At 36.5% G+C, this 27,265-nt stretch overlaps 1 protein-coding gene across 11 annotated transcripts in view; it reads left to right on the forward strand.

Annotated features, from left to right (window-relative positions):
- NCOA1 (nuclear receptor coactivator 1) overlaps positions 1-27,265 on the forward strand; it is a 219,117-nt gene that overhangs the window by 156,995 nt on the left and 34,857 nt on the right. For all 11 annotated transcript variants that reach the window (XM_070379206.1, XM_070379211.1, XM_070379204.1 and 8 more), the window contains 6 exons: positions 3,653-3,800; positions 5,089-6,409; positions 10,118-10,298; positions 21,880-21,997; positions 23,279-23,447; positions 24,441-24,755. In XM_070379206.1, coding sequence (XP_070235307.1) covers positions 3,653-3,800; positions 5,089-6,409; positions 10,118-10,298; positions 21,880-21,997; positions 23,279-23,447; positions 24,441-24,755 — 2,252 coding nt within the window. The remainder of the gene's footprint in view (positions 1-3,652; positions 3,801-5,088; positions 6,410-10,117; positions 10,299-21,879; positions 21,998-23,278; positions 23,448-24,440; positions 24,756-27,265) is intronic.

The raw sequence follows: 27,265 nt of genomic DNA on the forward strand, positions 1-27,265 counted from the left end.
ATCCAACTTGTACCTTTGGAAGTTCTTGTTTCATGTACTTTTGAAGTCTAGCTTGAAGGATTTTGAGCATTACTTCGCTGGCATGTGAAATGAGTGCAGTTGTGTGGTAGTTTGAACATTCTTTGGTATTGCCCTTCTTTGGGATTGAAATGAAAACTAAACTTTTCCAGTCCTGTGGCCACTGCTGAGTTTTCCAAATTTACTGACATATTGTGTGCAACACTTTTATAGCACCAACTTTTAGGATTTGAAATAGCTCAGCTGGAATTCCATCACCTCTACTAGCTTTGTTTGAGGTAATGGTTCCTAAGGCCCACTTGACTTCACACTCCAGGATGTCTGGCTCTAGGTGAGTGACCACACCATCGTGGTTATCTGGGTCATTAAAACCTCTTTTGTATAGTCCTTCAGTGTACTGTTGGCACCTATTCTTAATCTCTTCCTTCTCCAGGGGATCTTCCCTACCTAGGATCAAACCCAATTCTCCTGCATTGCAGGCATATTCTTTACTGTGTGAGCCACCAGAGAAGCCCTATGGCTCCAATACTCACATCTTAATTCAAAATTTTAGATTGTTATACAGAGTTGAAGCTATTAGTATAAGAGGTATCTTGGTATTGGCCAAATGTGAGTGTGACTCAGGACACAAGTACTTTGGAAGCTACGTATTTGTTGTTTGTTTTTTCTTTGGTATTTATTCAGGAAGTATTCATTAAGTACCTGCTATGTACCAGGCTCCATGCTAGGTATTATCTCACAGTAAACTGGCTCCATTTTAGTGATACTGGGCAAAGGTTAATTTGTATTATTAAGTCCTAAACTTGTAAATGAGAGAGTCAGAGTTCATACCTAAATCTGATTCCTAGGCTTTTATTCCTTTCATTGATCTGTGCTGCATTCCTTTTGCTGAGTCTTATTCTGTACATTATTATCCAAAATAAACCATTTAACTTCAAAACTTAAACTGTAAAAAGAAAAAAAAAAACTTGTAATAGTTTTCCTGTATTAAGTTAGTAGAGTTTCCTCAATTTTGGAATTTTCATTAATTTAGTGTCTTCCAATTTAAGGCAGCATAATTACCAAAGGACTCTTGATGTTTCTGTAATCCACATAAATGATCTTAATGCATGCTTCAGTCAATTCAGTCAAGTTCAACTCTTTGCAACCCTGGTGACTCTTTGCAGTCTGCCAGGCTTCTCTGTCCATGGGATTCTCCAGGCAAGAATAATGGAGTGGGTTGCCGTGCCCTTCACCAGGGAATCTTCCTGACCCAGGGGTCAAACCAACATCTCTTATATCTCCTGCATTGGCAGGGTTTTTTTTTTTTTTACCACTGGCACACCTGGAAAGCCCAAGTATCTTAATGTTTCCATGTTAATGTTAATGTTCTCCCAGATTCTAGTTCTTTCTCACTTTACAGGGCGTGTCAATAAGTCAAGAAATTTGTCTCCAATAATTTTCATTACACAAGTAAATCTGGATTTCTACACAGACAAAAATATAAATTAAAATACAATATAAGCATTTGAGAAGATAGGTAAGATTTAAAATCTGTCCTTTAAAGAAAAATTGTAGTAGTTGATCAGTATTAACAAATCAATATTAACCTATTGAGATGAAATTCAAGTTGAAGATCAACTAGCCAGTACTAGATGACTGTATATGCAAAGCATCATACAGTTTCAATGGAGAGTGGAAAACAAGAATGGGACATAGTATTAACTCATGTTTATTCTTGAAGAAGAAAAATAAATGTATAAAAGGTTATCTACTCCTACTCAGAGAGCTATAGAAGAGATATTTAGGAAATAATGAAAAATAAGATTGGAAATGCAAAAAGAAATTGTATGTATGGAGCTATACTGTCCAATACTGTAGTCACTAGCCACATGCATCTATTGAGTACCTGACATGTGGCAAGTATGAGTAAGGAACTGAATTTTTTCATTTAATTTTAAATTTAATTTTCCACATTACGATAGTGACTGATGACTACCATTTTGGACAATGAGCTCAGTGGTGAAGAGCTAATGAATGTTTCAGCAGAATGATCCTAATGAGAAATAAATACTGATGAGGAAATAGAATGGCATAAGCAAAATAACATGAAATACATATTGTATCTTTTATTTCCCTTTATATATATTTATAACTAAATATATATTTATATATTTATAACTTTCTAATTGTCCCACGCTAATAATTTATCTTAAAATACCACCTTTTTATTATAACTGTGTTTTCCAAAATAATATTGTCAGAAGATATTGACAGATGAGAATTGTTAATATTTGTTAGGGTTTTATCATAATAAACATTTAACTATATCCTTACACAAAACTTACTGGTTTTCATTAAAGACTTTTTTTATCATTTATTATTTCACTAGATACTAAATTTTTCCATATTTTATTTGGTAAATGTGCCAGGATTTGGCTGAAACTGCCAGATGGGTAAGAAATCCTTGCAATTAAGTTTATATCCTGATTTTGGTACTCAGGGAGATTTATGCATGACATAGATTTCCAGCAGATTATGCCCTCTTCAGTTTACATGGTGTACCCAAGACAATAAAATAGAGCCTGTCTTCTTGTTGCTTAAAGTAATATGTAGCTTCAGAAATTATCAATTGGTCATTTTGTCTTTTTCATATGTCTTTAAAGTGTGATTGAAGCTCTTTCTAAAATGTCTTTGAAAAATAGGACTAACATTTATTACAGGCTAAATTACAGTAGTCATTTGTGGTAGTAATTCTTGTATTTAAGTGGATATGATTTTTAACCTTGGTATAGCTGAATCTACCTATTAAATCTTCCTTAAAAAAGAATTCTATTGTATTACTGAAACATTGATGACATTTTCTTACTTAGTAGTCTGGTGTAGCCTTTACGTATTTCATAAAAATTAACCAGTAGAGTTAGAGCTTCATCTGTTGTTAATAAAGCTTTAAGACAAAAGTAACTCATGTTGTGTATATAGTGATTCAATTGCGTTAATCTAGGTTTTATTCTGTATTAGTAATCAGAGGCTTTATTATTAATTTGCTTATTAGTAAACTAAATTCAAACATCAAAAATAATATACATGACTATAATAATTTGTTGGATGGATCTTTTTGATTCACATTCCTGAGTGAAAAATTAAATTTGAATTTCAGTTAGAGTTCTGCAAACTAATCAAAACTTGGTGAATTTTGTGCTTTGTTGATATCTCAATAAAGCTGTTTTTAAAAATCAGCCAGCTATAGGGGTAGAAAAGCTTGTTAGAGATAATACTGAAAAGGAGAGGGAAGAAAGTTACTTCTTGGTCTTTTTAATGAACACTTAGTAAATTTAAGGAGCTGCCCCATTATAGGGAAAGATTAGGTTGACTTTTTTGTGGTTTGTGGTTTCTTCATAATCACAACTTCTGTGAGGAGGCACCCATTCAAGTAGAACTGATTTAAAACTTGTCTTCAGACTGTCTATTTCACCCTGAATAATTTTCCCCCCTCAGATATCTGCTTTATCTGAACCATACCTTGAGTCTGAGCAGGCAGCAATTGGAAGGACATTTAAATGAGGTTCTAGGTAGAAATAAGGCTTGGTAACTCTCCTCTGCCCAAAGTTTAAGTGTCAGCATTTTAACTAGGTTTCTCTTTTGTTTGAAACAGTGATGACTCGTGGCACTGCCTCCAGCCCATCCTATAGATTCATATTGAATGATGGGACAATGCTTAGCGCCCACACCAAGTGTAAACTTTGCTACCCTCAAAGTCCAGACATGCAACCTTTCATCATGGGAATTCATATCATCGACAGGTACTACTTATTTGGAGAGTTTCATATGAAATAAGTTAGTTCACATATTTCTTCTTAGAGAAGAAAATTTTATACTCTTGATGGCTAGAAAACCAGTTTTACATTAGGCATTTAACAAGCATGGTGAGAATATAATCAATATATCCATACTGAGTTCTATAGTTTTGTCGCCTAACAATAGCTTTGTTGTTCAAAAAGGGAGAAAGGAAAGGTGTGGCTGAATATATGCTTTAGGGATAAGAACCAAAATGGTGGCCAAAACTTTCCAGCTTCCATATATAAACTTATGGTCTTATAAAAGACTCAAGTTTATTAGTATTGTTATTTTTAATTATAAAAGTGCTTTATTTTCATTAAGGCAAAACTCAGTGGCTCCTGAGTTCAAGTTGACAGTTTCTCAAGCTACAAATTATTTAACTATCAACTTGAGATATTTGAATGTCACTGCCTCTAATTTGTTCTCTTCTCAAAATGTGTTTTACACTATTATATATGGTAAATTCATGAAACCATTCTTTTATCCTATGAATTATTCAAGACTCTACATTTACAACTATTTGAAATTTAGCATTAAACAAAAACAAAGACATTTTCCCTCACTTCATCTTTCCCTCATCTGATATATTTGCTTATTGGAACATGGTAATACCAGTCACAAATCTGTTGTCGTAATTATGGATTTGAGTAAAAGAACTTGATGAAAATCTGAATTCAGTATTCTGCTTTTTCTAATTTTAGTTTAATTTATGCTTGTGAGTGGAATTAGCACAGTTCTTTTTTCATATTGTGATTTCTCTTTCAAAACATCTGCTATGTCTGCATGTCACTCTTTTTAATTTTTACATCAGTGACACAGTATTTTCCTTACCCAGTCTTCCTCTTTGGAGTTGAAATACTTAAAAGCTATAATGAAGGGAGTCATGAGTAAATACTTTGTAACCAGAAGTGTGGGAAGTTTCTCTTTCCAACAAAAGTCTGATGTAGTGTTAATTATTTGTATTAAATTTTGTAAAGTTTTAAAGTATATATATTGGAAGTTTTCCAAGGCCAGGGAAGATTTCTTGCGCATTTAACCATTATCAAATGTGCAGTATCGTAAACACTATTTTCCCATGAAGTGTTCTAACATTTCACCATGGTACTAACAGTCCACTGTTTTCTTTAGTTTAAAGTAATACAGAAGCTTTTTACTTGATAGTTTGCAACATTATCTTGTTTTATAATGTGCTTCATAAAATATTATAATGGAAACCAATGAAGATGTCTGAATGTCTTTTCCCCTGTCTAGGGAACACAGTGGTCTTTCTCCTCAAGATGACACTAATCCTGGAATGTCAGTGCCCCGGGTAAACCCTTCCGTCAATCCCAGTATCTCTCCAGCTCACGGTGTGGCCCGTTCGTCTACCTTGCCACCATCCAACAGCAACATGGTACCCACCAGAGTAAACCGCCAACAGAGCTCAGACCTTCATAGCAGCAGTCATAGCAATTCTAGCAACAGCCAAGGGAGTTTTGGATGCTCACCTGGAAATCAGATTGTAGCCAGTGTTGCCTTAAACCAGGGACAGGCCAGTTCCCAGAGCACTAATCCCCCTTTAAACCTCAATAATTCCCCTATGGAAGGTACAGGAATATCCCTTGCACAGTTCATGTCTCCAAGGAGACAAGTTAGTTCTGGATTGGCAACAAGGCCCAGGATGCCTAACAATTCATTTCCTCCTAATATTCCAACATTAAGCTCCCCCGTTAGCATGACAAGTACTGCCTGTAATAATAGTAACCGATCCTATTCAAACATCCCAGTAACACCTTTACAGAGTATGAATGAAGGACCCAATAACTCTGTTGGCTTCTCTGCCAGTTCTCCAGTCCTCAGGCAGATGAGCTCACAGAATTCACCTAGCAGATTAAATATACAACCAGCAAAAGCTGAATCCAAAGATAACAAAGAGATTGCATCCATTTTAAATGAAATGATTCAGTCTGACAACAGCTCTAATGACAGCAAACCTCTGGATTCTGGGCTTCTACATAACAATGACAGACTCTCAGATGGAGACAATAAATACTCTCAAACCAGTCACAAACTAGTGCAGCTTTTGACAACGACTGCAGAGCAGCAGTTACGGCATGCTGACATAGACACAAGTTGCAAAGAGGTACTGTCTTGCACAGGCACTTCCACCTCTGCCTCTACTAACTCTTCAAGTGGTTCTTGCCCCTCCTCTCATAGCTCACTGACCGAGCGGCACAAAATCCTACACCGTCTCTTACAGGAGGGTAGCCCCTCGGATATCACAACTTTGTCGGTGGAGCCTGATAAGAAGGACAGTGCATCTACTTCTGTGTCAGTGACTGGACAGGTCCAGGGAAATTCCAGTGTAAAACTGGAACTGGATGCTTCCAAGAAAAAAGAATCAAAAGACCATCAGCTCCTACGCTACCTTTTAGATAAAGATGAGAAAGATTTAAGATCTACTCCGAACCTGAGCCTGGATGATGTAAAGGTGAAGGTGGAAAAGAAAGAACAGATGGATCCTTGTAACACAAACCCAGCCCCCATGACCAAACCTGCTCCTGAGGAAATTAAACTGGAGTCACAGAGCCAGGTAGGTAATTCTTTACTTCATAGAATGAACATTCCTAGTTATTTTTCTCTTTTCTTTTATTTTGTTCCATGCATCGACTATATTTGGATTCAGGCTATGTTTTGCCCTATCCATTGGGCACATATTAAAAGATTAATATCAATGGTTGAAAACCCACAGGATACCCTCAAAAGTTCTCTTTGGAACCTTGGAAGGTTACCATATTTAGTGTGGCTTTCTAAGAAAGTAGATGTTTCTTTCGATAAAGTCATAGTTCACATCTTTGTAGATTTTAGAAAAAATACCTTCCCTGCCCCCTCCTCTCATCTCTCCATCTATTAAATCCAGCTCTTTCAGAATAGAGCCCAGAAACTTGTATTTTAAAGACTTCCCAGAGAACTCTGATAGGTAACTAAGTTTGGGAACCTCTGATGTAAATGAAATGAGAGAGAAATGTGAGGAGGTGGACACGGGTACCTAGTCTGGCTTGCTTTGCTATTTAATTTCCTTTGAAACATTTTCTAAAGTCATTTTCCTTCTCACTCTAACCACTCTCAACCCCCAGCCCCCATCAGATAGAGACTTTGAGTATTCCAGATAGTAGGCTATATAACATGCTCTGAAACAGAAGTAAATACAAATAAACCTTTGTGTAATTGTTATGGATCAGGAACCTCTGTGTTTAGGCTGGGGTAGCGGGTGGTGAAAAGTAATAGGCAGCTTCATTTATTGAATAATTGCAGTGGATTCTGAAGGAATTTAAGAAAAGCAGAAAATGTGATTCCTCCCCGCTAGAAGTGTATACATTATTTAGACAGAATATAGACATCCATGAAATAGCTGAGAATGTATTTACAAAGCAGTTTATTAATAAGATTCTTCCTTGTGAAACCAAATTCACACTTAGTATGTATAGGTACTAGAGTTTCTTGAGTCAGTTTTATTTTTTGCCCTTATCTCCCAGAAGCCTCTCTCTTCTCTCAGGCATACTACATTCTAGGTACATGGAAGCCCTTCCTATTCCTGGGATAAGCCATGTCTCTTCTAAGTATCTTCTGCCTTGCTCTCCTTTCTATGTCTGCTGAACTTCTACTCATCCTTTAAACACAGTTCACAATCATTCACACACAATACACAATCATTTCTGTAAAGCTTCCTACAGTAGCTCTAGTTAGACATTCTTTTCCTCGAATGCTCAGTGTCTCTGTATTGTCTCTGTTTACTATTTGTAATGACACTGTTTTGGTTATTTCTATATACATTTACTCTTTGAGAAGGTTGTCCTATGTTTCTTGGTACAGCTAAACTAATGTCATGTTTCTAAGCTGAATAATAGCTTTAAATAACTACATTAAAATTCTCAGTCTTTAAAATTGACTTCAAAAGTAACAGCTTTATAAGAAAATGCCATTGTATACTACCTTGGCACATCTGTTTTGGTGTACATACATGCACTTCTGCTGAGTTTATACCTGGGGGTTGGAATTACAGGATCATAAAATATGTGTGTGTTCATCTTTAGCAGATACTGCTAGTTTTTCCAGGGTATGAGAATTCCTTCTAGTTGTTCCATGTCCTTATTAATACTTGGTGTTGTCTATCTTTTTAACTTCTAGCCATTCTGGGATCTGTGTAGTGATATTTCATAGTTTTAATTTGCCTTTCCCTAATAAATATCTGGACTTCCCAGGTGGCACTGGTAGTAAAGAACCCTCCTTCCAACGCAGGACACATAGAGATGCAGGTTCGATCCCTGGGTTGGGAAGATCCCCTGGAGGAGGGCATGGCAACCCACTCCAGTGTTCTTGCCTGGAGAATCCCATTGACAGTGGAGCCTGGTCGGCTACAGTCCATAGGGTTGCAGCCGGTTGTACACTATTGAAGCGACTTAGCCCACAATAAATATTTATTGGTCGTTTGGATGTTTTCTTTTGTAAATATCTTTTGAAGTGTTTTGCCCATTTTCCCAATATGTTGTATTTTTCCTATTGATGTGTAAGAGTTCTTTATACATTTTGGGTGAGTCATTTATTGGTTATATATTTACAGATGTCTTCTCTATACTGTGCCCTGCCTTTTCTCCCTGTTAATGGTGCTTTTTGATGAAGTCAGGTTCTTCATTTTAATGTAGACTCCAAATTGTCAGTTTTTCCCTTTTTGATTAGTACTTTTTGCACGTGCCGCAAAAGATGTGTTTAAAAATAGTCATAGTAGTTTTACTTATATTAGCCCAAAACCAGAAAAATTTCCCAAATCCATCACTAGAATTGATAAATATATATTGTAGCATATTCGTACAATGGGACACTATTCAGCAACAGAAACAAAATGAACTACTGCTACCTGGAGCAGCATGTCTAAACTTCAGAAATGTAATGTGAAAGAAGCCAGATGTTTAAAAAAATATGTACATGTAATTTTACAATCTAGGAAGGGATTTTAGTTGAATTAAGTAATAAAACCCAAACAGCTAGACATTTTATGTTTATGAATTATCTTAAGGTAACCATCATGGAATAATGTTGTGAAATAAAGGTCAGTTTTCTCCTATGCCTAACCACAGACAGATGTAAGAACTCCCTACCTATGATAGAAACTACATTTCCTACTCTGTTAAGTCTTTAAATGAGAAGTGACCTTTCTGGGATATTTGAAGCTATGCTATGCTATGCTAAGTCACTTCAGTCGTGTCCGACCCTGTGTGACCCCATAGATGGCAGCCCACCAGGCTCCCCCATCCCTGGGTTCTCCAGGCAAGAACACTGGAGTGGGTTGCCATTTCCTTCTCCAATGCATGAAAGTGAAAAGTGAAAGTAAAGTAGCTCAGTCGTGTCTGACTCTTAGTGACCCCATGAATTGCAGCCTAACAGGCTCCTCCGTCCGTGGAATTTTCCAGGCAAGAGTACTGGAGTGGGGTGCCATTGCCTTCTCTGATATTTGAAGCTAATATTCATTAAAAAAAATTTCACAAACTTTAAGAAATTATTTTTAAAAAGTATGTCAATGTAAATTTTTAAAAAGTATGTCAACGTAAATGTATTTTTTACTCCTTCATAAAGTAATCCATTTTATAAAATTTTGAAAAATATGACAGGAAAAAATCACTCATGATGTTATTGTCATAACACAGTACTCTCAATATCTCTTTCCAGTTCAATCTTTTTCCAGTGCGTACATTTTATACCAAAATATAATAGATAAGCACCGTGTGTATGTTGTCTTATATCCTGCAGTGTATCAGTACCATAAACTTCCACATTTTGTTCCAGTGTTCAGTTCAGTTTAGTTCAGTCGCTCAGTCGTGTCTGACTCTTTGCGACCCCATGAATCACAGCACGCCAGGCCTTCCTGTCCATCACCAACTTCCAGAGTTCACTCAAACTCACGTCCACTGAGTCAGTGATGCCATCCAGCCATCTCATCCTCTTTCGTCCCCTTCTCCTCTTGCCCCCAATCCCTCCCAGCATCAGAGTCTTTTCCAATGAGTGAACTCTTCGCATGAGGTGGCCAAAGTACTGGAGTTTCAGCTTCAGCATCATTCCTTCCAAAGAAATCCAGTGTTAGGTCATGCTATTTCATTGAGGCCCCAGTCTTTCTAATTATTTCTTCTTTCTTCATTCTCTCATAGTCACACTCAATTCATGTATTTTAAAGGAACAACTTGTTTTCTAGTTTCTTTCAGGTGAAAGTGTAGAATGTGTTTCCTCTAACTTTGATTTCCGTTCTTAGTTTACAGCTGACCTTGACCAGTTTGATCAGTTACTTCCGACGCTGGAGAAGGCACCACAGTTGCCAGGCCTATGTGAGACAGAGAGGATGGATGGCGCAGTCAGCAATGTGGCCATCAAATCGGAGATCCTGCCATCTGCACTTCAGTCCACCTCTGCCAGGCCCACTTCCAGGCTGAACAGTATGTGTTGGGGACAGAACTTCATTTTAAACGTTTAATGATGATATGGATTAGAGCTTTGTCCCTCATAATTATTGCACAGACCTTTTGTTTATTGGGAGTGAAGTATCTTTTCATTAATGCCACAGTAAGTAGTATATAGTTGATTTTAGATATATGAATGTCACTCGTCTTGTGTATTTTAAGTTATAGTACAACCTCTACTTTTTAATAGGTAATTTTAAAGGTGAGCAGTTGATATTGAGTAATTTTACGTTCTTATCCAACCTTTCCATAGTAGGACTTTCAGAAGTATAATGTGGGGTCAGATTATGTTTCCAAAGTGTCTTCTTGAATACTGGCTCCATAAATTGTGAAGAAAAGTATTTTGTGCTGACATACACTGGGTAAATGCTTCGTGACATATATATCATTCCTTAGTGTATATTAGAGGTTTTATGAAGTCCTGTGTTAGAGAAACTAGTTTAGTTTTTTTATTTTTTTGCTTTATCTTCATGCCAGTTTTTTTAATTCTTAAAAAATTACACGTTTTAAAGTTTACACTCCATTTACAATTATTATAGAATATTGACTATATTCCCCATGTTGTATAATACATCCTTGTTGCCTATCTTACGATTTAAATTAAATATTTCTTTAACCCAACATTTACCAAACTTTTCTTGATTATGGAATTCCTTTTGTCAAGTAATATGTGTTACCCCACAGAATGAGTTTTTCATGGAGACAACTGTGTTGAAATAGGTCATGACTGCTCTCGCCCATGTTAATATTTTCCTACTTAAGAGACACTTTGAATAGTATATTTCCAGTTCATGAAGATAGAGCTATTATATTATTTTCACCTGTCAGATTTGAAGTTGAAATAATAGTGGTGATAATTCCATTGTGTGACCTTGAAAGTAAAGGAAACTAACCAGCTCACTTTGAAAATTTGCCTGTCCCTCGTCTCATGGGACCAGATGTGGGGCTTGTTTATTTCAGTCATACCTCAGCTTTTAGCTATCATGACACAATTCCTGAAAGCGTACCAAGATTTCTAGGCATTTGGAAAGAAAAATCTCAAATCATCTCTGACATTTTGGGAAGCAGTTTTTCAGCTGACCAGAACACTAGATGAGAGCAGAAGCCTAGGTTGAAGTCTCACATTTCCCATTTATTATTAATAACAGTTATACCTTCAACAAATGAACTTTCTGAGCCTCGTTCTCTTTATCTACAAAATAAGGATGTGTTATTGTTCAGTTGCTTGAGTCATGCCCGACTATTTGTGACCCCACACACTGCAGCACGCCAGGCTCCCCTGTCCTTCGCCTTCTCCTGGAGCTTGCCCAGACTCATGTCTGTTGAGTCAGTGAGGCCATCCAGCTGTCTCGGCCTCTGTCGTCCCCTTCTCCTCCTGCCTTCGATCCTTCCTAGCACTGGGGTCTTTTTCAACGAGTCAGCTCTTTTATTATTATAAAATAAGAATTAGATGAAATGATTTCAAAAGTCTTCTAATTGAAATTAGACTCCAGACTCTGGGATATCGGGCACAGGTGGGGAAACAATGAGATATAAGGCCAAAAGGAGATAGAATAAGAGTTTGTAAATTGATTGGTTCAATCCTGGTCCTTCCCCTTCTGATGTGGAAAACTGGAGGAGTTCTCTTGAGAGATACCACTTGGCCAAAAGAAGATGTTGGGATGTGGATATCTATGGGGAAATCCCTAAAGTGCAAAGGTCATGCTGCCATCTTAAATATCCAACAGTGGGACTTACCTGGTGGTCCGGTAGTTAAGACTCTGTGCTTCCAATGCAGGGGGCACAGGTTCGACCCCTGCTCAGAGAACGAAGATCCCACATGCCAAATGACATGACCAAAAAATAAAAGTAAATAAAATAACAGTAATAAGTGTCCAGCAGTGAAGGCTGCAAGCAGGCACAAGCCTTACACAGAACCCAGCCAGTCAGTGTTTTAGAACACTGCATCTGTTTAGAGCAAACACAGCCAAAGACCATCAGGACTTGAAGCCTGTAACATAAAAGAGAGCAAACTAACCAGACAAAAAGAGTATACAGTGGAAATATATAATGAGTATATGGACTAACAATTTTGGAAAAGATACGTCATCCATGAATAGCATCAGAAGAAAAAAAGGACAAAAGCAAGAAAGGACTTTTGGAAATTAAATATCCAAAATTTTTAAATTTCAAGAGAAATATTAGAAAATTAGACTGAGAAAATCTTTCAGAGAAAGCAAAAGACAAATAGAAAGTAGGCAATAAAAAGTTAGGTTGACCTACAAGAGCCAATAGCGATTGATAAAAATTTTAGAAACAGTCAGGGGAAAAGAGCTTTCCAGGTGGCTCTATGGTAAAGAACCTGCCTGCCAATGCAGGAGACACAAGAGATGTGGGTTCAATCCCTGGAGAATCCCATGGACAGAGGAGCCTGAAGGGCTATAGGCCATAGGGTTGCACAGAGTCAGACACGACTGAAGTGACTTACCATGTAGCATGCATGAGTGGGGAAGATGGAAAAGAAGATATTTTCAAACCAAAAAAAAAAAAAAAAAAATTTTCTAGAACTGAAGGACATAATTCTTCAGAGTGAAATGATTCAACAAGTATTCAACACACACACACACACACACAAAAACCGTACCAAAACTTACTATCATGTAATTCTAAAACATCAGAGATAAAGATTCTAAAAGCTTGCAGAGAGATGTGAATTGTATACAGTGAATTGTAATGACCAAAACTTGGAAGCTGTCAAGCCACAGAAAGACATGGAGAAACCTTAAATGAATATTGCTGAGTGAAAGAAACCAACCTGAAAAGGTTACGTACTTTATGATTCCAACTATATGGCATTTTGGCAAAGGCAAAACTAGAGACAGTAAAAAGATTAGTGGTTGCCAGGGAGAGGGATAAATCGGTGGAACGTGGGTAGTTTTTAGAGCAGTGAACCTATTCTGTATGATACTGTAATGGTGGATACGTGTTATTTTACATTTATCAAAACCACTAGAATGAGCAACGCAAAGAGTGAACCCTAATGTAAACTGTGGGCTTTATTTAATGAAAATGTGCCAATATTCATCTATTCTAACAAATATACCACACTAATGTAAGATGTTAATAATAGGGGAAACAGCCCAATCTAAAAAATGGGCAAAGAATTTTAAAATATACTTCATAAAATAAGATATGAAAGTTGCAAGTAGCACATAAGAAGATGGTCAGTGTTTTTAACCATCAAGGAAATGTGAATTAAAACTATAATGCAGTGCTGCTACATACTCATTGAAATATCTAGCATTTAAAAAACTGACAAAACAAAATGATAGCAAAGATGTGGGGCAACTTGAACTTTGGTGTTGCTGGTAGCAATGTAAAAGGGTAAAACAGATTTGGAAAATTGTTCAGCCATTTCTCTTAAACATGCTTTTACCGTGTGACCCAACAATTCAACTCTTAGTTATTGGAGACAGAGCCAAATGAAAGCATGTGTTCATCAAAAACTTGACCACAAATGTTCACATAGCTTTATTCATGATAGTCTCAAACTGGAAACAGTTTGAATGTTCATCAACAAGGAAATGGCTTATTTATAAAATGGAATACTGCTCAGCAGTGAAAAGGAAGGGACTGTTAGTACAGGGTATGAATTGGTCTCAAAAATATGAGTGAAAAAAGTAAAGATCATTGGTTGCCAGTGGTGAGGTCAAAGTAGGGAAGATTGATAGCCAAGGAGCTTGAGGGAATTTTTAAAGGTGATAGAAATATTCTGTTTTCCTGATTGAGGTGGAAGATTATGTATGGGTTTATACTTTTGCCAAGTTTATTGAACTGTACACTGAAAATCAGTGCATATTGTTTTATATGAACTCTATGTTAATAAAGTTTATTTTAGAAATACCAGGGGTTAGAATGGTTTCTGACCTGTAATCAGGCATCCAACTTCCAGTAGTTGTGAAGGCTGAAATAAAGACATTTTTGGATATAAAAGGGCACAAATACTTGCATAGTATGTTTACCTTCTGTAGTTAAGGCCCTTGAGGATGTATTGGGTTGGCCAAAAAGTTCATTCGGATTTTCTGACAAACTTTTTTGCCAACCCATACTTCAGGAAACAGGAAGAAAACCAAAAAAGAGAGGCTTACAGGGTTCAGGGAAACAGAGGATCTGAAAAGAAGTCCAGGAATGATAGGTGATCAGCCAGATTAGAGAACAACACATGTAAATTGGAGTAGCAGGTCCAAGTCTTCTGAAAAGACAGCCTCCAAGGAACAAATGAAATTTCTCTCTGAGTTTATAAAAAAGATGATTCATAGATTCATGTCAAAAATGTTGAAGCATCTGAAAAAGTCTCCAAGAAAAGTAGGAAAATGAAAAAAATAAACTAATTGTTAACTCAAGAAAAATGAAAGCATGATATAAGAAGGGATGTTTGTATACAATATGACTTAGCAGTAAGTAATATTTGCATAGTTCTAAGAATCTAAATATTAGCATTTTATTTAAAAAAAGCAATGATCTCTGTTAGGGAATTGGGAACATAGAAGGTAGTAAGAGTAGTAGATGTGAGAGAACTGAAACCCCATCTATCATGATGGGGAGTCAGAAACTTAAAATGGAGATATTTTAGAAATAGGCAGTTGCCAAAGAAAACAGACAAGTTGTGAATGGTTGTCTCTGTTGAAAGGGGAGTAATCAAAGGGTCAGAAGGGGCAAGACAGAAAACTGCTTTTATTCATAGACCTTTTGGTTCTGACTTTTAAAGTTTTGTATATGTGTTAATTTGATGAAAATTAAAGTTAATAAAAATAGAAAGTGTCTTCTAGCTCTCCAGTCTGTGAAAGTGGAATGTTTTTCATTCCTAATCCGTCTTGAGTCAAATAGCTCTTTTTTCTCTCTTGAGATTTCCTCCCCTGAATACAGCTTTATGTACATGTGCTCAGTCAGTCAGTCATGTCCAACTCTTTGAGACCCCATGGACTGTAGCCCACCAGGCTCCTCTGTCTATGGGATTTTCCAGGCAAAAATACTGGAGTAGGTTGTCATTTTCTCCTCTAGGGTATCTTCTCAAGCCAGGGATTGAACCTGCATCTCTTGCCTCTCCTGCATTGTTAGGTGGATTCTTTACCACTAGTAGCACCTGGAAGAGTTTGTAAATAGGCCAGACACCTGCTCCTTGGAAGAAAAGCTATGACCAACCTAGACAGTATATTAAAAAGCAGAGATATTACTTTACCAACAAAGGTCCATCTAGTCAAAGCTATGGTTTTTTCCAGTAGTCAAGTATGGATGTGAGAGCTGGACTTATAAAGAAAGCTGAGCAACGAAGAATTGATGCTTTTGAACTGTGGTGTTGGAGAAGACTCTTGAGAGTCCCTTGGACTGCAAGGTGATCCAACCAGTCCATCCTAAAGGAAAGCAGTCCTGAATATTCATTGGAAGGACTGATGCTGAAGCTGAAACTTCAGTACTTTGGCCACCTGATGTGAAGAACCAACTCATCGGAAAAGACCCTGATGCTGGGAAAGATTGAAGGCGGGAGGAGAAGGGGACAACAGAGCATGAGATGGTTGGATGGCATCACCGACTTGATGGACATGAGTTTGAGTAAGCTCTGGGACGTGGTGATGGACAGGAAAGCCTGGCGTGCTACAGTCCATGGGGTTGCAAACAGTCAGACACGACTGAGCAACTGAACTGAACTGATCTGGTCTGAGTAGGTTGTCAGTCCGTTCAGACTGAGTGACTGAACTAACTGAACTGACACCAGAATCTGTTAAACTTTGTGCTGTAGTGTTGCTGAAAGCCAGAAAGAGAGGGGTGAAATGAGGTAAATGAGGAGAGGGTGATCACTGCAGACTGTGTTTCCATGCAAACAGGAAAGAAACAAGGAGAAGAGAAAGGAAAAGAGGACAAAGGACTGGAGAAAGAAAAAAGAAGATGAGGACAAAAATATAATAACTCATAAAGGGAAGAGAATAGCCTCTGAGTCTCTGCCACCTCTAGCCTCTACACTGTCCACCACCACCTTTCACCCGAGCCAGACTCCATTATCAGATGGCTGATTCCACGTCTTAACTTTGTGCCCAAAGGTCTCGCATAAGACAGTTGAACTATTCACCACCTATTCGAACTCCTGGATCTATCTGCCATGTCACTTATCTTTTCTGTCACACTTACCTTGCCCTTGCCCATTTGCACTGTATTCTGAGAGTCTCTGGGCCAGATTTTTCAGATCAAAACTGAATCTTCAACCATATCCATCCTGTTCCTCAGTCAGTCTGTTGAGTTCTTTAAATTGTAGCAATCATGTGTATGGAAATTTTTTTCATAGAAGTCTATTGCCTTTTATATATATGATAGACTTTTAAATCTGTGTATTGATTAATTTGGCATACTCCATTTTTTGTAACAATCCTTTTTTCTTCAAAGTTTGTTTCTCTGTTACATTTGCCGTCTTTCCTTCCTGCTGTTGACTTTTCTTGAATGTTTTGGTGAACCAGGGCTGTCTGTGTATGTACTGAAAAAGACCTAGAATGAAACACCGTGGTAGCTAAAGTGTCTCTTCAGCTAAAGTGAGAGGCCCTTTTGCTCTGGCAGTGAATGTAGCTTCTGATTATAGAAGCCCTGGTGCTCAGTTGTTGTTGTGAAGGAGTCGGGGCTGGTGAGAGGGAAATCCCTCGTGGCAGCCCTCACACCCACTTTGGGAGATTCCCTGGGCAGAACTCCCACACTGAGTCATGTCCTCACCACTTTAATCCCATGGGCAGACGCCAGAGTCAGCTGCACTCAGAGCAGGGCCTGGTGACAGCTGTTCAGTTGTCCTTTAATTATCCCAGCAATCACCCGTGGCCTGTTCCTTTACTTGTTCAAATGACCACTGAGCCTGGAATTGTTCTGGTGTCCCTCTGAGTAAACTCCCTCTTTTGGAAAATCTCCGCTTTTTTCGTAATATAAGTTTTTTAGTTTAGGTGAACTTCTCCATCAGTTTTATCTTTCCATCTGTTTTGTTTTCATTGTTCTAGTTAGCTACCATGTTACTTCTTTTACCTCTCCTTCAGCTGTAGATTTATTGTCCCCTTTCAATTTCCTTTATTTCCATGAAAATTTTGGGTGTAGAATAAAATAGAGATGGTAAATCTGTCACATTGAACCAAAAATGTTCCATAGATCTACTTACGTACAAGAAAACTAAGGTCCAAAGAAAGAAAACACACACACACAGATAAAAACTTGCCCAAAGTTATCCAGTTAGTGTACGTAGAACCAGGATTTAAATTTCAGCCTGCCTGGTTTCAAAACACATCGTTTATAGGCACACACACACACACGTACTCCCATGCAGTGTGACCACGTGACTTAAATAATTTTGTTGGAAATGTACTGTAAGAGCACATTAAAAGAATTTAGGAAGATCTTGATCAAAACATATATAATGTGCTCTCTTAGCAGTACCTTCAAAACCACTGCCATGTCTTTTTGTCTGTCTTCAAATTCCTATATTTTAAATGTGGATTTGACTTTTGAAGTTTTGTGAAGTAATTTGGAGCCAAATTTGTTGATCCAAAAAGAATAATACTTAAAAAAATCAGAATCAGAATCAAAGTTAGATGTAGTTAGAAGTATTTTCTTGAATACTTGTATACTAGATAAGACAGTTTTAGAAGAATTCCAAAAATATTTGAACACTGGCAACACTACTGAAGTGAGTGAATGACCTCCTGCTCATTTTTTTGTTCTGTGAACATACACATTCTGAGGTTTAAAATTTTTTTAAATTTTATTAATCTGTAATACACTGAGTGTTGCATAACTAAAAATAAATGTTTCACATAAAACATTTTCAGCATTTAAAAAAATCCGTTTTTAGTTCCTTGTTTTTGAGGTTGTGTTTAGTGTTTTGTGACTATTGGTAGGCATCTTTTGCTACTGCAGGACTATAATTAATAATCTTACATAGTACAGATAGTTGACCACATCTAAGAGTATATCTGAACTGTAAATTCTGAACGGAATTGCTGGGTCAAAGCATAGATGGATTTTGCCAAATGGCCTTTCTTATGCCAATTTACAGGGTGATAATGTTCTTCTTTCTACACATCCTTTCTAATCGTTTGAATTATGCACTTTTTCATCTTTGCCAATCTGAAGAGTTTTTTAAGTATCTCAGTGTAGTTTTAATATGTATTTCTTTTATTGTGAAATTAGGTTGATCACTTTTCAGTGCTTTTTTGTGACCTGTTACCTACTGGGTTATTCAGTTTTTATCTTACTGATTTATAGTTCTTTTTGTATAGTAGAGAAATTAGTCAAACACTATAGCTGCTGTGCATAGTTAACAGCCAAATGTAACACAAAACTGAACCAGAATCTCTTTATCAACAGCTGAAGAAAATTAACTGTGAACACCAGAATCACTAGATGCTGAATCAACTCTTAGTGGAGTAAAATGTGCAAAAGCCACTCTCTTGATTTAACAATGCTTTCTACTGTGTGCAGAAGGAGTTTTTAAATTTTTTAATAATATAAGCATTTGTTTGTTTTTCTATCTGAAATCACTATGGCTAATGGGGATATAAGATTTTATTTTAACCATATTTAAAATGGAGAAAATATGATGCTGAATCCTTTGCACAGATTATTAAAAAAATAAACAGCTTGATCAGGAGTCCCTAATAGCTTGTTTTCTACCCCCACATCAGCTGCCTCTCTCCAGCAGAGACGAGTAAACACAGTAATGTGTCCCTTTGAAAATCACTATGCCTGTCTTGTGTAACATATATACATACTTACTCATGTTTGTATCAGAAACACAAACATGACCAAAAGTAGTAGGTTTATTCCTTGGATAAAGAGAGATAAATTGTGTATTTTGTAAAACATTCCAGCAAATTGAATTTTTTTTAAAAGAAGTCAGTTTCTAAAAGAAGTCCTAAAATGTTAAAGTGACCTTTAGAATAAAAAACAGCTTCTTTTAAGTATATAGCCTATGCAAACAAAACTTATAATTGAATCAGTGATTGATTGGGTTTTTTTCCCCTAGTCACCAAATTTAGCACAATTACTTTATTTTGAAAATATTTTATCCAACTTGTTTTCGTAATCTTTTTTCCCATCAAGACTACTGTGAGATACTATGTCCTGTTACTGAGTCAAATAAACTATTCTATGATACTAAGTCTAGATGGTAGACAGCCATGTAAATTTTCTTTGACTCTTAAATATAATGATTTTGTTTATGTTAGATTTCTAAAATGGAATAAGACAGGAATTATTGTGCAGAGCAGAGCAAAGGGACAACTTCAGATAATCTTCTCTGACCAACTTTCTGATTGAAATAATGAGAAGAATTAAGTGATTACTTTCCCTTCACCTTTTATTGTTGTTGTTCGGTATTTTGCTTTTTTTCCCCCAGAATCATACAGAATTTGGTTTCTCTATCATTTGTCATGCTAGAGAAGACAAGTTTAATTGCAAGCTATAATTTTTTGTATTTAGAAGTGAATGTGCTTTTATGTGCACTCCTATATTTCATTCATACTAAATATTGAGTATATTTCAATATGTAGTCAAGTTAGATTAATTGAGCCTAACATGTTTTATGCAGTTAATAATTATCAGTGTGCAGCATTAAATAAGTTTGAGGGGCATCCTTAAATCTACTTATCTCCATTCATTAAAATGAGGAATTCTACCTAATTGTATATTTTCTCAAGCCACTAAGGCATTTTTAGTTTTTGTTAGTTTACTAGGGCTGCCATAATAATAAAATACCACAGACCAGTGACTTAAACAATAGACATTTATTTTCTCACAAGCTGAAGGCTGGAAGTTCAGGTTGAGGAGGGTCAGTAGGTTTGCTGTCTTCTGATGCCTCTTTCACTAGCTTGCAGATAGCTTTCTTCTTGCTGTGTCCTCATGGTCATCTCTCTTCTGTGTCATCTCTGTCCTAATCACCTCTTCTTATAACACCAGTTATACTGAAGTGTTTGAAGTAGAGCCACCCTGACAACTCTTAATCACTTCACTCAGAGCCTTGTCCCCAAATATAATGACATTCTGAAGTACTAGAGGTTAGGGCTTTAACATAAATTTTATTCCTTTTCAGGATTACAAATAGCCATCAGAAACATTAAAAGAAAATAAAGTAATCCTTAGTCTCACAACCTAAAATCTACCAAGAATATATAGCTTACTAGATTTATTCTATTAATATATAGAAATTTTATAATATCCTAAGAGTAGACTCCTCCTGAAAATAATGTATTGGATTATACTTTTTTCCTTTTTCATTTATCAACATGTTATAAATATCTATACCATAATTCATTAATGAATGAATTTCTGGAATTTAGGTTCTTTACAGTTTTTTCCCTAATATAAGTAGTAGAGAAGTAATCAAAGCTTTCCAAAAAAATTGTACATACTGCCATCTTCCATTGTACTGTAGTGCTCTGGTCAGTTGTGCCCGACTCTTTGCAACCCCAGGGACTGTAGCCCACCAGGCTCTTCTGTCCATAACATTCTCCAGGCAAGAATACTAGAGTGGGTTGCCATTTCTACTCCAGAAGATCTTCCTGCCCCAAGGATCAAACCTGCATCTCCTGTGTCTCTTGTATTGGCAGGCGAATTCTTTACCACTACATCATAAAGCATAACTCAACCTCTTTTTTTCGTTTGTCATCATTATAGACAACAATTATCATACCATTATTGTACAGCTATATTCTCAGTTAACCACTGTAGAGTTTTTTTGTCCATTTACTAAATGGCCCCAGTTTGCAGTGCAGTTTAGCTTCTGATTCTGCCTTTTGTAGAGCATATTTTATCCTTTACTTGCATCTCTCAAACATTTCATGACAGTAGCAGTGTCCCTACTTATTGCATATTCCATACTGGGATTGGGGGCAGGAGAAGAAGGGGACAACAGAGGATGAGATGGCTGGATGGCATCACCGACTCGATGCACATGAGTTTGGGTGAACTCCGGGAGTTGGTGATGGACAGGGAGGCCTGGCGTGCTGCGATTCATGGGGTCGCCAAGAGTCGGACACTACTGAGCGACTGAACTGAATAGGGTATAGACTGAAAAAGCAGTTAACTGAAATTGTTATGATCATTTTTAAAATCAGTAATATCTGAAGAAGTTCTAAGTGATTCTCTTATGGTAATGTATAAAAACCTTTAATGTCACATTTTCTTTGCATTTATTTTGTTTACTTATTTATTTATTTGGTTGTGCTGGGTTTTAGTTGTGGCATGTGGCATGTTTGGGTTCCCCAAACAGGGATTGAACCTGGGCTCCCCACATTGGGAGCATGGAGTCTTAGCCACTGGACAACCAGGGAAGTCCAGATTCTGTTTGATTCAAAGAACTTTTCTCACTTTCTCATTTACCTGTTATTATGTCACATTCTAGATAGAGTAAGTTTCTGAATAAGTGACCTTTGTATCATTGAGGTAGTATTTTATAGGGGAAATCTCACTCTACTATATAATATTTTACTTCTGAAAAATATTGTCATATCTTCTGTTTTAATACATCCTGACTTCTAACCTTTCTTTCTTTAACCAGGATTACCTGAACTGGAATTAGAAGCAATTGATAACCAGTTTGGACAACCAGGAACTGGTGATCAGATTCCATGGGCAAATAATACAGTGACAGCTGTAAATCAGAATAAGCCAGAAGAGTGAGTAGTACATTTTGTGTATTATCAAGTAACAGATACCATCTTCTACAGCAAAGAACTGCTTTTCCCAAACTAGATTCCAGTTTGTATTGGTGTTTTATAGATATTAATGGAAGGTGAAGGTTTAATGAAAAGAAAAAGATGGGGGAGGACACCAAATCAAACAGATTTATTTACTGCATGACTGCAAGACTAGTGTATATTTTAATTACCAAGAGATTGATATAGTATGCAGCTTTATTTTTCATCTCTTACTTTGCTTTGATTGATTACCGTAAAATTTCTGGGACTGGTAGATGAATTGGCCTCAGCACAACAACTCTATTGCTCTTGAGTTCTTAGTTGTATAATTATTTTGTCCAGCTTTTCTCTTTGTTTGGAGCAAGAATACATAAGAAGGGAAGATACTTTCTACATCTGCTCAGTATCCCCACTTGAGTAGAATTTGATTTCTCAATCCACGCAGGTAGCTCTACACATATAGTGTAGAGCTATATAGCTATATGCACTGTAACACATATAGTGCATCTCATATATAGCAACCAAAGGGTGACTAGGTAGCATTGAGTGTGAAGCCTTAATTATGACCTCTAGCCTTGTTTACCTTCCCCAAAGAAGAATCCTTATCATTATAGAAGTAGTATTAGTACTAGTGTAATTTTCTATATATCTTTAAGTTTTATGCATCAATTGATATCAATTGGATTAGACTATGTATTTCCTACATGTAATCAACAATTTGTTGGTTAACACTGAGCATTTTTCTAGTTTGATTTCTTTTTTCATGTTATCAGCATGATTTGATCATCCTTGAAAGTTAAGTAATACATATAATGTGTACTGTTTTCATATGGTTCAATTATCAAGAATTAATTGCACCTATAGAATATAAATAGAATAAATAGTATAAAATTTTATTTAGATTAAATTTTTTTTTTTTTAGTTTTGGTTGATTTTTATTTTTTACTTGTGTTAAAAACTATTTTCTCTTAACTATGGTTAATTTTTCAGGCTATTTCTGTAAGCTAACATGAAGAACGTGGAAACAAAGTTCAGTGATTGACAAAATAATGAAAAATATATTCAAGCTGCATACCAAATGTTCATAAATTTCTGCACATTAAGTATAGAAAATTTCATTGCATAAGAATTGGTTTTAAAAAAATCTCGGCAATTTCCTAGAACTAGATTTGCATATATGTGTATGTATATTTGTATTCTTAAGGTTGAATACTTATTTGCTACATCAGTCTTTATTTTTCTTATCTTTTGATTCTTCAGCCAGTGTATTAGTTCACAATTAGATGAACTTCTCTGTCCACCAACAACAGTCGAAGGAAGAAATGATGAGAAGGCCCTTCTTGAACAGCTGGTATCCTTCCTCAGTGGAAAAGATGAAACTGAGCTAGCTGAACTAGACAGAGCTTTGGGAATTGACAAGCTTGTTCAGGTATGTACTACAGTTGGCCTTTTTTAGATGATGCAGCCCTGAAAAGCTAGAAGAGTATTTTTAAGCAAGACTTTTTCATATGACTCTCACTGTATGGTAGCTATTTTATAATTTACCCTTGTGAAAGTTATCAAAATATATAATAATTAAATAATGGGCTTTTAAAACAAAAAGCCTGTCATAATAATTACAGAGTTATAGCCTTTTACTATGGAACATAATCTTAGAAGCTTTCCCTAGAATAGAATCCAGATTTTATATTATTCTTATTTTAGGACTTAATTTATCCTTCATTCATGCTAGACTTCAGCCTATATGTTCTATAACATTCCAACTTCCAGGTTAGTATTTTTGAGACTTTGGAGTTAAAAAATCAATTTAGTGCATCATGACCAGCATTTTTTTTAATGGATAGAATAATGTAGAATAAAGACTGTCAGAATGCAGAAAAAGGGAAAGTTGTGTTTCATGAAACTCTGTTTTCAGTTACATACACAAACAGTAGGTCATAATTTAAATTATATTTCTTTCAATAAGTAATAGTCAAAAAGTTTGAAAGCCGTAGCTGTATGGCATTCTGTTAGGTCAGCTGTGAATTTTTTTTTTCAAACAAGATAAAAGCATGAATTCTATATTTGACATAGAAAAATTAATCCCTCCTTTAGGAATCTACTTCTCATGGTAATCTATTCAATTTAACATTTGTTGATTCTTAGGCTTTGCAGTGAGGTTCTTTTCAAACCATTTAGCTTTATTTCATTGATTTAGGGCCTTAATTTTAACCATATTTTCATCTCTCTTTACTGAGATTTTAAACATCCCAGTTAATGTATTACACCATTTCAGAAGCAACTTACATAAGTGATTCCTTTAAGTATTAATAGCAAACTTCTGGAGAGCTTCATACGATCTCAGATCCAAAATTGTATAGAGAAGCATGTCATTCATTGGCAGAAATGTATTTGTAAAATCTTCTGGCTTATTTTCCAACAGGGAGGTGGATTAGATGTATTATCAGAGAGATTTCCACCACAGCAAGCAACACCACCATTGATGATGGAAGAAAGACCCAACCTTTATTCCCAGCCTTATTCTTCTCCTTCGCCTACTGCCAATCTCTCTAGCCCTTTCCAAGGCATGGTCAGGCAAAAACCTTCACTGGGGACTATGCCTGTTCAAGTAACACCTCCTCGAGGTGCTTTTTCACCTGGCATGGGCATGCAGCCCAGGCAGACGCTAAACAGACCTCCAGCTGCACCCAACCAACTTAGACTTCAACTTCAACAACGATTGCAAGGACAACAGCAGGTGAATACCCTTGTTCAACAGGTGTCTTTTTAAAGGGATGTGCTAATAGCTCTATGTAACAAGACAGCCCAAATGCTATTAGATTGACCAAAAGGTTGGTGTGGGTTTTCCATAGGATGTTGTGGAAAAATTCAAATGAATTTTTTGGCCAACCCAATGCACTAAAGGTGTTAAGTCCACTCCCAGACCCTTTATGACACAAAAAGTCATCCTTAGTCTGCTCTGATAAGAATAAGGGTGACTCATTCAATTAAAGACTGCTGGCTCATAACAAAGTCCTTTAACACCAAGAGTTTCAAAGCAATTTACTTCCATTTTTTGAGATAAAAAATATTTAGGATGAACATCTCATATAATTATTAAATTAATAATTTTGAAGCATAGCTTAATTTCTAAAGTAGAGCATCAAGAGATACTGCTGATAAATATTTTCTCTCATGACAAATAATATGCAGGTGTAATTAGGACTGTATAAGCAGCAGTTATAAGGGTAATCATTAAGAACTAGAAACCCAAATGGCTAAAACTATCCTCTGGGAAATGGGACCAGGAATGTAGGTTGTTGCTTCTGCTGTTATTACTCTTTTATATTTCTTTAGCCATATGTCTGTTTTGCTTTGGATTTTTAAAAAAGCATTTAAAGAAGTTCTCTGGAGCTTTACTAATAGCAGAAGGAAGAGGAAGAAGGAGCTAAATTTATTAGAGCGGCAGCATGATAGAGTTAGCTCTGGTTTCAAGTCCTAGTTCTAACCTTATGTGAGGTGGGTCAGTAGTAAGATTATTTACCGTATTAAAGCCTATGATTTATCATCTTTAAAAAGAATCTAATAAATAATTCCTTTACCTCTTAGGTGGTATGTGGACTAAATGAGATAACATTAATAGATGTTGTTGTTTATTCGCTAAGTCATGTCCCACTCTTTTTCGACCCCATGGATCATAGCCCACCAGGCTTCTCTGTCCATGGGACTTTCCAGGCAAGAATATTGGAGTGGGTTGCCATTTCCTCCTCCAGAGTATCTTCCCAACCCAGGGGTCGAACTCACGTCCCCTGCATTACAGGCGGCAGGCGGATTCTTTATCCCTGAGCCACCAGGGAAGCCATTAATAGATGTAGAGCTTGAATATAAAGCTCTTAACAGAGTGCTTGGCATGTAGTCCCATTTAGTAAATACTCGCTATTATTATGCAATTATATTCAATAAATATAACAAATAATATAAAATGTGCTTCCATGCTACTTAAAAAGAGGAAGATGATGAAAGGGAGAAAGAAAGAGATGGCATAAGGTGAAAAACTTTTAATGGTAGACTAATAAGGAATAATTTTTAAATGTTAGGGTGAAATAAAAGACACAAAGGGAAATTAAGGGAAGAGAAGGAAAAAGAGAAACAAAGCGAGGGTATAGTATTAATAATATGTTCTGAATATGACTTAAGATAAACTGCTTCTTGTTATAACTTGGCATTCATCATTAGACAGCACAAGAATAAGAAATACTTACTAGCTCCCCTGTATTTAATTTTTCACAGAACATGTTTATAGTGACTGTACCAGGTCCTGAGAGGAATGCAAAGAATAAAGAGATAGAGGCAGTTTTCAGAGCTTATCGTCAGCCTGGGGTATTCAAAACTTATTCAGCCCTCTGTATCTTCAGGTTCCGCATCTGCAGATTATACCAACTGTGGTTCAGAAAGAGGTTTTTTGTTTTTGATTTTTTTAATTCTAGATGAGAAACAAAACTTTTGGCAATAAAAACTGCTTGATAAAAGAATAAGCTTCCTTAAGGAAATCTTTGTCTTGGCAATGATTTACATGGTGACTGAATCAGGATTCTTAGCCTCATCACTATTAGTGTTTTGAAACTGGATAATTCTTGTTAAGGGGGTGCTTCTGGTGCATTGGGAGATGTTTAGCAGCATCCCTTGCCTCTACCCAGCAGATACTAAGAGCAGCCCCTCCCCAAGTTGTGATAACCAAAAATGTCCTCATGTATTGCCAACTGTCCTTTATGGGGCAGAATACCCCTGGTTGAGAACTTCTTGACAAGATAATCATCTTTTAGGTTTACTGTAGGAGGACTTCTTGTTAAGGCATTGGGGGGAAAAATCCATTCAGACAGACAAAGTGACAGCAAGCCTTGAATTGTGTGTGTGTGCACGCACATGTGTGAATTTTATACACATAGGCTGGGTTTGTGCTTTTCCACTGGCCACAAGCCCCACATACATCTCCTTTAGTAATACAACAAGCCTGTCAACGAGACCTTTATAGGCTTGCTTTTGAATTTGTGTTACCAGCTCTAACGATTATCAACCTCTCTCCTCCCAACTCCCTAACTAAGAAAAATTAAGATTTCAGGGGAGATTAAGGACATGGTGATCCTTTTAGGAGAACTTCCTTAGAAGAAGTTGCTGGAAAATGGGTAAAATTTTAGTAATCAGAAAGAAGAGGCAGGTCAGAGTGAAATTGTTGTACACAGCATTAGGTTGTACACACAGATAGTCAAG

Source organism: Bos mutus, chromosome 11 (genome assembly GCF_027580195.1).
Source record: "Bos mutus isolate GX-2022 chromosome 11, NWIPB_WYAK_1.1, whole genome shotgun sequence".
Taxonomy (NCBI): domain Eukaryota; kingdom Metazoa; phylum Chordata; class Mammalia; order Artiodactyla; family Bovidae; genus Bos; species Bos mutus.